The sequence below is a fragment of the Bos taurus genome, chromosome 1, assembly GCF_002263795.3.
Source record: "Bos taurus isolate L1 Dominette 01449 registration number 42190680 breed Hereford chromosome 1, ARS-UCD2.0, whole genome shotgun sequence".
NCBI classification, from domain to species: Eukaryota; Metazoa; Chordata; class Mammalia; order Artiodactyla; family Bovidae; genus Bos; species Bos taurus.
Genome location: NC_037328.1, coordinates 107583691 through 107596946, shown reverse-complemented (window position 1 = coordinate 107596946; position 13256 = coordinate 107583691). Strand labels below are relative to the sequence as shown.

The 13256-nt window shown below is 42.3% G+C and overlaps 1 protein-coding gene across 6 annotated transcripts in view; it reads left to right on the top strand.

Annotated features, from left to right (window-relative positions):
- SCHIP1 (schwannomin interacting protein 1) overlaps positions 1-13256 on the top strand; it is a 179582-nt gene that overhangs the window by 134960 nt on the left and 31366 nt on the right. For 5 of the 6 annotated variants that reach the window (NM_001429857.1, NM_001429856.1, NM_001429860.1 and 2 more), the window contains one exon: positions 10586-10704. In NM_001429857.1, coding sequence (NP_001416786.1) covers positions 10586-10704 — 119 coding nt within the window. Of the gene's footprint in view, positions 1-10585; positions 10709-13256 lie in introns of those variants that run through there. The other variant, XM_059885418.1, reaches the window with a different exon arrangement.

Genomic DNA, 13256 nt, shown 5'->3' with positions numbered 1-13256 from the left:
ACTGCCCTGCTCCGGGCTCCTGCACTCCTTCCTGGTCACACACATGTGTTCAACTCCCCCACGTGGGCAGCCCACCCTGACATGGGAGGTAGGGGACACAGCTTCCTGTGGCTGATTGTAGTTTGGCCGTTTCATCACCTTGCAGTGGTGTTTTGAACTGTTGTGTTCTGACGGTGACACCGAATGACCGAGATGGTTTTACAGACTTGTAAGATGGTGCCTGTTAAAAATAGAGTCCCAGATAACACTGTCCTGTTAAAAGTAGTCTCTGAAGGCAGTCATTTGAGAAAAGGAGAGAGCTCAAGGTGCACCCAGCATTTCTGTCTGCCTCCTTTCGTTGATACCCTCTCCCAATAGCTGGAGGAAAAGGAATGCAGTAAATAGGCCAAACCACCCTCAGGATTAACCAAGAGTGAAAAAAAGAAAAAAATCTCCATCCTCTGGACTGGTATCCCAACACTTTTGCTATTGGCAAATTTTTAAGTAAAATAGGTGTTGGGAGGCTCCTGGGCCCTGCTTGGATACCCGTCCTGGACTTGATCCAAGGGCAGCTCTCTCCTGAGTACTGATTTTGAGCAAGCCAAACCCAGGTCTCAACATTGCCCAACAGCCCGGCCTGACATCTAGTCCAGAGGACTTGTTTAGGCAGATCAGTGTAGGGATGCAAAGATAAGAGATTTCAACAGCACTTCAGGAAACTCTTCTGGATTGTTTAGTGTAAGTGTCTGAAATAGAAAATGTCAGAAAGACAAACTGAAAAAAAGCACCCAGATTTAATATCCATTTCAGTGATACAATGGGAAGATACTTAATTATTTAACTTACATTTACACTAAGAATCGTAAAGGCCTTCCCAGCGGATGAAATCAGATGCAAGAACTTGAAATAACCTGCCCAGAGCAAGTATTTCTGCCCTTGCCATTCAAAAGCATGCAATCTGTATTCTTACAGAATGCTGTGTTTATATTTTGATCTTGTGACAAACCTGAAGTTGTTTCAATGAGAAAATAATTAGAAAATACTATCAATATTTGGGGGGTTTTGTTTTTATTTTTTGTTTAAAAGAAAATTTTCCAAATTAACAAATAGTGTGTCCTTTTGGTTCCTAATGTTTAAAAGTCTCAGACTCCTTCGCACTTGAATGCTGCCTATAAATTTAGAGTAAAAGTTCCTTTCTTAAGGAGAGAAATAAGAGTCACTATTATTCTCCTAAAGGAAGAGTTCTTTTCTGCAGGGAGCTCCAGAATCCCAGTTGCATTCCCCGGTAGATGCTGCTAATAGCAATGATGCCAGATATCACTAGGCAATAGATTGCACTGAAGCAACAGGCACATTAATCGCTTCAAAACAGGCATCCTGTCAAGGCCTGTCTGCAGAGAGCAGACAGCTACCAATGCAGTGCACCTGGATCCGGAATCTGGACAGTCCATAGGCAACACAGCTGTGCTCCGTTGAAGAGTACCAGCTTTGTGCCCTGTGTAGTTCCTTGATCAGTTCAGGTATTTAAAACCATGGTTCTCAAGGTGTTTGAGCCAGCAGCATCAGGGAACTTGTTAGAAATGCACTTTCTCAGCCTCACCCCAGACCTTCTGAATCAGAGAAATAGTGTATGGTTTCGCAAACCCTCCGGGTGATTCTCATGCATAATCAAATTTGAGCACTACTGATTTAAAGAAACTTGTGAACAGAGAGAGACGACCATGTTGTGCGGGTATACACCTGTGCCATTCTCCATTTGGCATGCTGGCTTCACAGCAAGGTCCCTACAGCCCAAGTTTCTTCCTGGGCCTTGGGGGACCAGGGTGTTCATCAGCTCCTGGAATAAGGCAGCTGCCAGACCTCAGGAGGTTTATTCTCAATGGCACATTGCTTTCCTTTTCTCCATTGGTGGAAAATGTTTATGTCATCACTTTAACAGACATTTCCTGAGACTTATGTGGGACGCCTAGGTGAAAGATGGAGAAAGAACATTCATGCCTGGAGGCTTCTTGAGCTTAGAGAGGGAGAGAGGACCTTCTGTGAGCCTACTAACTCCTCGCAACTCCTGGAGCATGTTAGATATACAAGGTCTCAAGAATGAGGTTGATATATATATATATATATATATATACACACTATCATGTGCACAAGAGATAGCTGGTAGGAAGTAGCTACATACACAGGGATCTCACCTCTGTGACCTAGAGGGGTGGGATGGAAGGAGTGGGGTGGGAGGGGATATATTTATACATATAGCCAATTCACTTCATTGTACAGCAGAAACTAACACAACATTGTAAAGCAGCTTTGCGTGTGGGCTAAGTCGCTTCAATTGTGTCTGACTCTTTGCAACCCTATGGATTATTGCCCACCAGGCTCCTCTGTCCATGGGATTCTCCAGGGAAGAATACTGGAGTGGATTACCACTTCCTCCTCCAGGGGATCTCCCCAACCCAGGGATCGAACCCGCATCTTTTACATCTCCTGCACTGGCAGGCGGGTTCTTTACCACTAGTGCCACCTGGTAAGCCCAAAGCAACTATACCCCAATTTTAAAAAAAGAAAAAGAAAGAAATGCAAGCTCTCCGGCCCTAAATCAGAATGTATATCCCCAGGTGATTGGTATGCACCCTGGGGTATAAGAAGCCCTGACAGAGTTAACAACCTTAGCAAGGCAGGAAGGAGGCTGCTGGAAGTGGTATCTTACAGGATTTACAGTGAATTGTACTGAGACAGCATGGTAAAATAAGCACATCCAATAATAACAGGCCATTTCTGTTCCCATAGTGAACAGGTAGAAGTAGGAAACCATGGAGCTGGGGAGGAGGGGAAGATCAACCCAGGGAAGAGATGGAAAACAAGAAACCAGGGAGAAATGCTTTCCTTTCCCCTACTTCTTTCCCCATAACTGAATTCCATCCACCCTCAGGTTGTCACTGCGCCTAAGCTCACGTCTGCCTTTGTTCCCAAAGCGCCGCTGAATCGTTTGCATCAACTGTTCTCCCTGATTCTCTAAGCCAAGCTTCCTTACGTGTCTTCCTGCTTTAGGGAATTTAAGGAACCCCTTCCTCTGGGTCAGGCGCTTTCCGGCTACATGGGACCAGCATCTGTGGAGGGGTCAGAAGGAAGCAGCCGCTGGCAGTGTCCTGAGCGCCAGCTGGCTATAGGTTTAGGCACAGGATGTTGTGTGTTTCTGAGAACGCTGGTGGGCCTGCAGCTGCCCTCACAAAAATACAGTTTGTCAAATAAAGTTTAGAAATGTGCAAAATACACAATTTTCTGCTTATAAATTTATAAGATCAGCATGTGGAAGACTAGGTGGCTCCTGCATCAGCAACCAGATGCTGCTAGCAAGGGGAACAGAACTGAGCGAGGCGAAGACAGGACCAGAGGAGGGGTGTGGGTAACAGGTATGTAAGGACTGGGTACAGCCACATCCCAAGGAAAATATGAAAAGAACTTGGGATGGACCAGATTTGGAGATGGAAAGAATCTGCCTGCCAGTGCAGGGAGACACAAGTTCAATCCCTGGGTTGGGAAGATCCCTTGAAGGAGGAAATGGCAACCCACTCCAGTATTCTTGCCTGGGAAAATTAATTCCATGGACAGAGGATACCGGCAGGCTGCAGTCCATGGGGTCGCAAAAGAGTAGGACATGACTGAGCACTGCTTTTACCAGACACCCGTCTTGATTCTTGTCGAGTTTGGGGAATTAGAACACAATGGGAAAGGCTGAGCCCCGGCGTTTGGAGTGTCCAAGGGCTCAGTGGTCCATGTTCTGAGATCTCTGCTCACGTGATGCCCTCAAAAGCTATTGTGAGCCTTATCTGCCCAGGCTCAGAGGGTGGCAGGGGGAAATTCGGTGACAGGCGAGGACAAAAACTGCCTGTGACTGGACAATGGTGAATCTGTGAGAGCATTTTCACTCTTGATGAGGGTCGTGAGAGCCATTCTGTCTCATAGTGATGAGCCGCTGCTCCTCAGGTGCCCTCTTGCATTTTGCTAGCAACATCGATTTTAGATGTTTCACTTTGGTTTTACGACAGTGTTTCCCAAGGCTGTTTTAGGAGTGGACGTGACTCAACTTGCCATAAACACAGTCGCAGAGTGTAGTTTGTGTCCGCTGTTCTTCACCCTGGGGCATCTTTGGGCTTTGGTGGCTTAGAGGACATAACTGCCCTGCAGGTATAATTCCTTAGAGGACAAAAGAACCTCAAAACTATACGTGCACACAAATGTAGACTTGAAAAATACTTTCAACCTCGAAGTTGAGAGTTATGTTTTATTTGGTGAGAATTTTTAGGACTTCAAGCCCAGTAGTCAGCATCTCAAGTAACCCTGAGAGAACTGCTCCAAGGAGGCATTGCGGGGAAGTTCAGTTCCCTGTGTGAAATAGATAGCCAATGGGAGTTTGCTGTATGACTTAGGGATCTGAAACTGGGGCTCAGTAACAACCTAGAGGGGTGGGATAGGGAGAGAGGCGGGAGGGATGTTCAAGTAGGAGGGGAAATGGGTAAACCTGCAGCTGATTCATGTTGATGTTTGGTAGAAACCAATGCAATACTGTAAAGCAATTATCCTTCAATTACAAAGAAAAGTTTTGCAATAAAGGGCAGATGATCTGAACAGCAAAAGATAACTGTTGATTAAAGAAAACCAGATATCCCAAATTAAGGAATTTAGCACTTTTCTATGTATGGGAAGATGCTAGAGTCTAGGCTCACTCAAATCATTCCTTTGGTATGCACCTCAGCTATCTGGGGCCAATATCCTGTGTTTTCACTTCCCGAGTTTCTTTAGGGCTCAGCGTATGGAGTGGCTGCAGTCTGATAGCTGCTAGATGACAAATATTCTTTCCTTCCTGAGTTTCCTCAAGGCTCCCCAACTCAAGTTAGAGGGCCGCAATTGCTAAGGACTATGGTATCCTTTGTTTACTGATATGGCAAGGAATATTCCATTTCACACACACACACACACACACACACACACACACACACTCCTACTTTATACATGTGGGCAACTGGAAGGAAATTGGGTTCCAATTGTTGAAGTTTCAGAGAAAAACTGTTTTACTAGTCAGTTGAATATAGTAATTTGAAATGTTAGGAATCACATTTGTTCCAGAAAGAAGATTGAGCAGTGATGGCAAGAGAGTGGCTCTAATGAGAAGATATTTGTGTTGTAAATGTTTGTGGTTATGATTAGCCATGCAGAGTATATGTTTTAAAGTCAGGTGTGTTCTCCTTTTTTAAGAAAGCGTCACATCCATTTCAGGAAAGAAGTTGATACATATCTATCTCCAGCATGGTGTCCGCCTGGACTCTTTCCATGTGGAAGAGGAGCTGGGAGATGTGGCCCCAGAAAGATGGACTTGAATCCTTGCTCTTCTATCTAATAGTAGGGTATCCCTCCTGCAGCCTCTGTTTCCTCATCTTCAGAGCAAGAATGGTTGGAGGATTAATCATAACAGCTACTATTTATTGCAGATTTACATTACCATAGGGCAGGTACTACTACTAAGCAATTTACATAAGTTTTCTCAATGAATCCTCCAACATCAAGTGGGAGCCCTTACTTCTGGACTGGGAAGGGTTTTCCAAGCACAGAGCCAGCGGATACTTCAGATGGACTGCACTATTGACTGAACTATGTAACACTTAGGTTCCAAACTCAAAAAGATGAATCATATGCTTTCTATAAAATTTTCAGAACTCTCAGACCTATATAGAAAAATAAGCAAAGCTCATAGTAAGTAGTTTCCAGAAAAGCTAGTATGTTAACTGAAAAAATGTAAATATTTCATCTCACTGGTAATCAAAGAAATTAAAAAGGATAGCCCTTTTTTTCCCCATCGAATTAAAAACAATAGCATTTTTTTTAAGTGAAAATACTCAGTGTTAGCCAGGATATAGTGAAAGCTGCACCCTTTCACGTTGCTGGTGGGCATGTAAATTGGAACAGATTTCCTCTCGAGCAATGTGACAAAATGTGTCAAGCGCCTCAACAAATGTTCACACTCAGCTGATCTGGTAATTCCACTTCCAGGAACTTATCCTGAGGAAATAATCAGACATGTGGGCAAGGACTGATATAAAAATGCTAACTTCTATGTCATTTTTAATTGGATACAACCCAAATGGGTAACAATAGAAGATAACTCCAGAGGATAGAATGGCATGCAGCCATTTACAATGGTATCTTTAAAGGATTTTGAATGAATGAGGGCAGTTCTCAAAGTATAATAAACAATGTGATCTCAATTTTAGAAAAAAGGGAAAAATACACACATAAGATTAGAAAAAAACTAAAAGGAACTATACCAGAATGTTAGCAGCGATCTGTGTCTCAGTGGTGGGATTATGGTGACTTTTATATTCCTCATACTTTTCTTTTTTAATTTGTTATTTTATTTATTTGTTTCTTTGTGGCTGTTTTGGGTCTTCATTGCTTCATGGGCTTTTCTCTAGTTGTGGCAAGTGTGGGGCTACTCCTCATTTTGGTGCCCAGGCTTCTCATTACGGTTGCTTCTTCTGTTGCAGAGCACAGGCTCTAGGGCACACAGGCTTCAGTAGCTGCCTTTCCAGAGCTCTAGGGCACAGGCTCAGTCGTCATGTTGCTTGGGCTTAGTTGCCCTGTGGCATGTGGGGTCTTCCTAGATCGGAGATCAAACCTGTGTCCTTCGTTGGCAGGTGGATTCTTTGCCACTGAGCCACCAGGGAAGCCCCTGTACTTTTCTTGATCCAGAGAGAGAAGAGGATAAGGGGGGGACATTTGTGTTTTACAAAATAGTCCTCTTTATGTTCTTAAATTTTATTTGTTTTTTTAATTGGTGAAAAGTTGCTTTACGTTTTGTGTTGGTTTCTGCCCTAAAACAACATGCTGCTGCTGCTAAGTCGCTTCAGTCGTGTCCGACTCTGTGCGACCCCATAGACGGCAGCCACCAGGCTCCCCCGTCCCTGGGATTCTCCAGGCAAGAACACTGGAGGGGGTTGCCATTTCCTTTCCAATGCATGAAAGTGAAAAGTGAAAGTCACGTCGCTCAGTTGTGTCCTCAGCGACCCCGTGGACTGCCGCCTTCCAGGCTCCTCCGTCCATGGGATTTTCCAGGCAAGAGTACTGGAGTGGGTTGCCATTGCCTTCTCCAACAACAATGTAATCAGTCTATATATATATATATAGCCTCCAGTATATATATATATATATATATATATCCCTTCCCTCCTGAACCTCCCTCCCCTCCCCCATGCCACCCATCTAGGTTATCACAGAGTGCCTGCCTGGGCTCCCTGTGTTATTTAGCAACTTTCCACTACTTTACACATGATCGTATATATGTGTGTGTGTGTATACATACATACATATATATATATATATCAATGCTACTTCCTCAATTCATCCCACCCTCATCTTCCCCTACTGTGTCCACAAGTGTGTTCTCTACTAGGTTTATCAGTAACATTTATCTAGATTCCATATATATGCATTAATATACAACACTTGTTTTTCTGACTTACTTCACTCCGTATAAGAGGTTCTGGGTTCATCCACCTCACTGCAACTGACTCAAATTTGTTCCTTTTTGTGGCTGAGTAATATTTCTTTGTATAAATGTACCACAAGTTCTTTATCCATTCATAAAACAGACCTCTTTAAACTGTTATTAAGTATTCTGGTATTAAAATTGTAATTAACATGAATAAGAATATTTTTAAGACCTTCTCTACTATCTATCAGGAGAAGGCAATGGCAGCCCACTCCAGTACTCTTGCCTGGAAAATCCCGCGGGCGGAGGAGCCTGGTAGGCTGTAGTCCATGGGGCTGCTAACAGTCGGACGTGACTGAACGACTTCACTTTCACTTTTCACTTTCATGCATTGGAGAAGGAAATGGCAACCCACTCCTGTGTTCTTGCCTGAAGAATCCCAGGAATGGGGGAGCCTGATGGGCTGCTGTCTATGGGGTCGCACAGAGTTGAACACAACTGAAGTGACTTCGCAGCTGCTATCTATCGCTTTAACATACCAAGTAAATCAGGACAGACATGGAATTAAGGGTATGTTAACACCTTTACACCCGGGATAGGTGTTTTTTTTAAAGAAAACCTCTTCCAGACCCCAGGATAATGTTGGACAATATTGGTCATTAACACTCATGTTATGATCTACTGATTTTATATTTGGATATTTCATTCCACTCAACAGTTTTCTGACTGTAGAGGACATTGAGTAATAATCTCTCTTGTCTGTTACATGGATTCAGAAATAAGTTCTCTGACTATGTTAAATCTGCGGAGCAGATTTTGGGATTTTGAAATGAATTTGTTTTAAGTAAAGATGTCAAGTGTGGTTCTATTTTGGCAGGACCATCACCAGTAAGTACCAGCCCTGCATATTTGGAAGGGTGGGTTGCTTTAACTAAGGTTTCCAAAAATACAGTTGCAAGTGGTTAGTGAAATTAAGAGCATTCTTTACTTCCCTTTACAACCTTGTGGTTACCTTCTCAGGGCTCAGTGCTATGCTAGCCCAGTAATCAAATGAAATCAGCATCACATCTGTAACTGTACAGAAGCAGTCTTTTACCTTGTGGCTGTGTAACACACACACACACACACACACACACTCTATAGCTGCTAGTATGACACAGTTCCATGGATACGTGACAAAATAGGAAGATACCTGAGTAGATGGATAGATTTAAATATAATTGCTAAATATGAAAGTTGAAAGAATGGTTATAGTGTCCAAGAATTTTTAAATGTTAGAAAAAGGAAAATAAAGAGCTTTCCTTGAACTAGAAGGAAAGCCTATTGAAACTAAATATCCGGTGCTAGAGACTAGGAGTGTGTATTTTACACTTGATCTTAGCCAGACGGCTCAGAAGCGATGGGAATGTGCATTTTTAAGTCTCTGCAGGAAATCCTGGTGCAGACTGTTGAAGCTAACGCTGTCTTAGCGGGGCTGCGCTGTCGGATATTTTATTCTGAGCTTCCAATATGGTATCTGCTAGAGCCACCTGTGGCTCTGGAGCTCTTGAAATGTAGTAGTAAGACTTGAGAAACTGAATTTTTTATTTGAATTAATTTTAAATATGAATGTAAATAGCTACATGTGACTAGTAACTACCATGTTAGACAGCCTCCTTAGCCTATAGTATATTGCCCTTCACTTGGGGATGAAATGAAGCCCTTTTTCAGCCTGTCCTTACGGTAGGTTGTACATTTCATTACTGTGACAGTGATGCTCAGATGGTGGATCAGAGCTTCCGCTGTAACTTGTGGGTACTGGTGGCAGCAAATGTGGCTCCAGAACCACCTCCTGGGAGAATCAGGGTGATGGGGTATTCTGTGACCACACCCCATCACCTGAGCTGTGTTGTGTAATATAATTTGGTCAGCATCGTCTTCAGCTCCCTGCTCAAAACTTAAAATGGTGCTTCTCACAGACCCCTCACCCCACAAAAACAGAAAACCTAAGTCTCATTCTCACCCCAGAATATCCAACTCATTATATTTGTTTTTTGTGGGTTTATTTTTAACTAAGGAAATCATGTCTAATCTCCTCTCCTGTTGTTTAAAGGGTTTAGAAGTTCAGCATGGTGAGTTTTTATGGGACTTTTATGGGAAGCCAAGTGTTGTAAACATATCCAAATTATCCCAGTAGTGTAGTTTACCAAATTCTGTTCCTATGCACATGGACCTGACTTCCCTTCAAAATATGAAACAGATGGGTCCAGTGAGAATCCTCCAGCTATTCCAAGCACTGTGTTAGGATTGCTCACATTCTAAACCCGGTGAGATCAGGATATTGAACAAAAACAAATGTCCCCATCAAGACTGTAAGCTGGGCGGGGGCAGAGGCTCTGTCTATCCATCCTGAGCCCTGCTTCCAGCGTCACAGTATGGCTTCTGCCTCTCATAGAGGCTTGGTGCCTGTCAGTTGAATGAATTGATGCTCTTGCCAAAGAGAAAGTGGACTGAAAGGGACCATGTAAAGAAGGCAAAAGACATGAGCCCTCATTTAAGATAAAAGCGATTTGATTTAGGACAAAGTGCTTGTCCTCCATGCCTTTACTCTTTTACTCTTGTCATATCTAGCAGGTAAGAAGAAAGATGAAAGCACCAAATAATCTACAGGTGACTCTTTAACAAGGGGTTAGGGGTGTCGACCCTCAGTACAGTAGAGAATCTGCCTGTAACTTAAAGTCAGCCATGCCTGTGTGTGGTTCACAGATTCAACCAGTCATGGATGTACTATAGTATTTACTATTGAAAAAAGTCTTCTGTAAGTGGATCTGAGCAGTTCAAACCCATGTTGTTCAAGAGTCAGCTGTAGTTCCATCCTGATGACAACCATTTAGTACCATGAGGGTGATTTCCTAGACTAGTGATCATAATGGGCTCTGAAGAACTGAAATTAACTCACAGACTTGGAGTCAGGAATGATGGGTTGCATTTCAGCTCTTATTAATTCAAATGCTCTTGTGCTGTGGCCTGTTTTATTTTATTTTTGTCTAATATTACAGTTCTAAGAGACCTAGAAGTTAGATTGCCTCTGGTTGTGATGTATCTGCCTGCTTATCGGCATGTTTTATTTTCCTGAAATTTTAGGCACAGAAAAATGAGAGGGAATCTATCCGACAGAAGTTGGCACTGGGAAGCTTCTTTGATGATGGCCCAGGAATTTATACCAGCTGTAGCAAAAGCGGGAAGCCAAGCCTTTCCTCCCGGTGAGTGTTGTTTTGAGTTGATTTTTTTCATATATACCTAATGGATTTTGTCATCTGACTGTATGTTTAATGAGATATCCTTTAAATCCTTGAGTATTTTTCCCCCACAATACTACCACCTTTATTTGTGTGCTAGACAGATCCCTCCCCACCTGTTTGTTAGGTTGGTCTTTTGGGTTTTAGTTTTGGGGATTTGGGGCCCATTTGCCCAGCCATTGGGGTCAGATTTCTATATTTCATTTTTAGACACAATACTGATTTCACTTTGTGATGGGGAAATAAAGCTACACTCTTAAGCAAGCCAACCGATATTTGGAACATTGTGGCAGACCACCAGATTTGCCATTAAGCAATCCCAAAACATCCAGACTCACCCCTCTGATACATTTGATAACAATGAATACTGGTAACTGAGAAATACAATTCCCACTTTGATCATTGAATATTTACTGCAAGCTTAACCTGTCTTTTTTTTTTAATCTTGATTTCAGGGTATCATTGATTATTTGCATAGCTTCTAATTCCAATGAAAATATGTTAAAATTATAATTCTACCTAGAAAATAGGACTGTAGACCAGAGCTTCTCAAACTTGAATGTGCAAGTTGTGTCACTTGGGGATTTTGTTAAAATGCTGATTCTGATTCAGTAGGTCTGGGGGTTGCTTAAGATTCTGTATTTCTTACAAGCTCCCAGCTGATGTTCCTCTGCCAGTCCATAGGTCACACTTTGTTTGAGGGGGTATAGACAGTTTGCAAAATTAACTGTTACGAGTACAGGTATTCCAAGTGGTGAAAGCGCGTAGAACACTGTTTTTGAAAGATGGTAGTAACTGAAGATGCATCAGCATTCTCTTGATCCCTCTTCAGATATCTGTTTCTTGTCAAAATATCTGTCTCTTCCTTTGGACTCTCTTAAGAGCAAATATCGCCTGTATAAATACTAGATATACTTACCATGATAAACCAAGTATGGGAGACAAATAATAGCATTCATGCATTTGTTCAACCAGTGAACTGGTTTCCACTCTTTGCTTCGTATGAGGTCCAGTATTAGACACTTTGGTATCTATTTTATCTGGCTTTCAGTAAGCCTCATACTTCTGTCTGATCCTTACAGATTTACCTAAATCAGCACAAATCAGAAAGCACACATATGTGCATATAAGGAGTTACTGCCAGTGGGTTAGAGCCTGGAGTCAGGAGCTGAGACCTGGCCACGCAGTGTTCAGGCATGTCCTCCTCGGTGGGCGTGGGGCCAGCACAGGCTCAGAGGATTCCCTCCATCTCTTCATATGTCATTTCAGAGCTGGAAGCCTTTGCCTTTGCTGTTGAAGCACCTCTTTCTCCTCCCAGTGGGAAGTGGCAGGAGGACTCTGGCCTAGGAACCTGGACACCTGAGGGTTCATCCTAGTCAGCTTAAGTCTGAGACTTGAACAATGTACTTAGTTTTACCATACCTCAGTTTCCTCAATTGTGTAAAATGAGGAGAGTAGACCCATAGATAGTCTTCTAGATCTCTGTTACTACTCTCTCCCCAAAGCCCCAAAAACTTTTCTTTTAGAAATCCCATCTCTTTGCTTGGCCATGTCATATCCATCTGGTCCAAATGGGAAGTCTGGGTTTCAGAATCAAAGTGTGTGTGTGTGTGTGTGTGTGTGTGTGTGTGTGTTACATGGCTTTAAAAGTAAAGTAGAATTAACTACAGAGTGTATAATAACAACACAAAAGAAACAGTCCTTGGTCCTATCCCTCTCTATCCTATCTCACTCTCCAGAAATAATAGTGTTTAACTCCTTAGCTATTGCTGCTGGTGTTTATGTCTTTGAATAAAATGCTGATCTTCTTAGCTTTTCTTTTAAACCATCTTTTGACCACCAAATAACAGAAAGCGTGGGTTTAACTCTCTGTTACAGCCCTCCCACAGACATATCTATATATCCCCCCATCCTCCCCGTGTAATTATTTCAGAATTTGGGGTAAAATAATTGTTTGATTTTACATTATTAAGATCATATATTATTCACCTTGAACCATGTAGTAAGCTATGATTACTTGAGAAATTTTATTGTTTATTCTGAAATTTTAATTGCCCCATTTTTCCCTTTGCCAGTCCATAGTTGGAGTTCTCTATTACATTCCACTGTGTGAATGTATCCCAATTCATAGAGCCACTCTTCTGATGAAAGGCATTGGTTTGTTTCAAAGGTTGTTCCAAAGGTTTTGCTCTTGTAAATAGTGCTGCTTCTAAACATCCTTGTACATGTCTTCTGCTGTCCGTGTGCAAGTTTCTCTTGGTGCATTCCTAGGAGTAGAATTCCTAGGAAAATACATGAATGTTCCTACTTAGAAAATAATGCCAAAACTGTTCTCCAAAACAATTGCACAAGTTACACTCCTACCAGCAATAGCTCAAAGCTCTTATAGATCCATAGCCTTTCTAACACTCAATATTGCCAATTTCTTTTATATTTTTTAACTGCATATGTATTAAATGGTATTTCATTGTGCTTATTAACTCTCTTTGTTTCCCTTTATGTGGTATATCTATTTG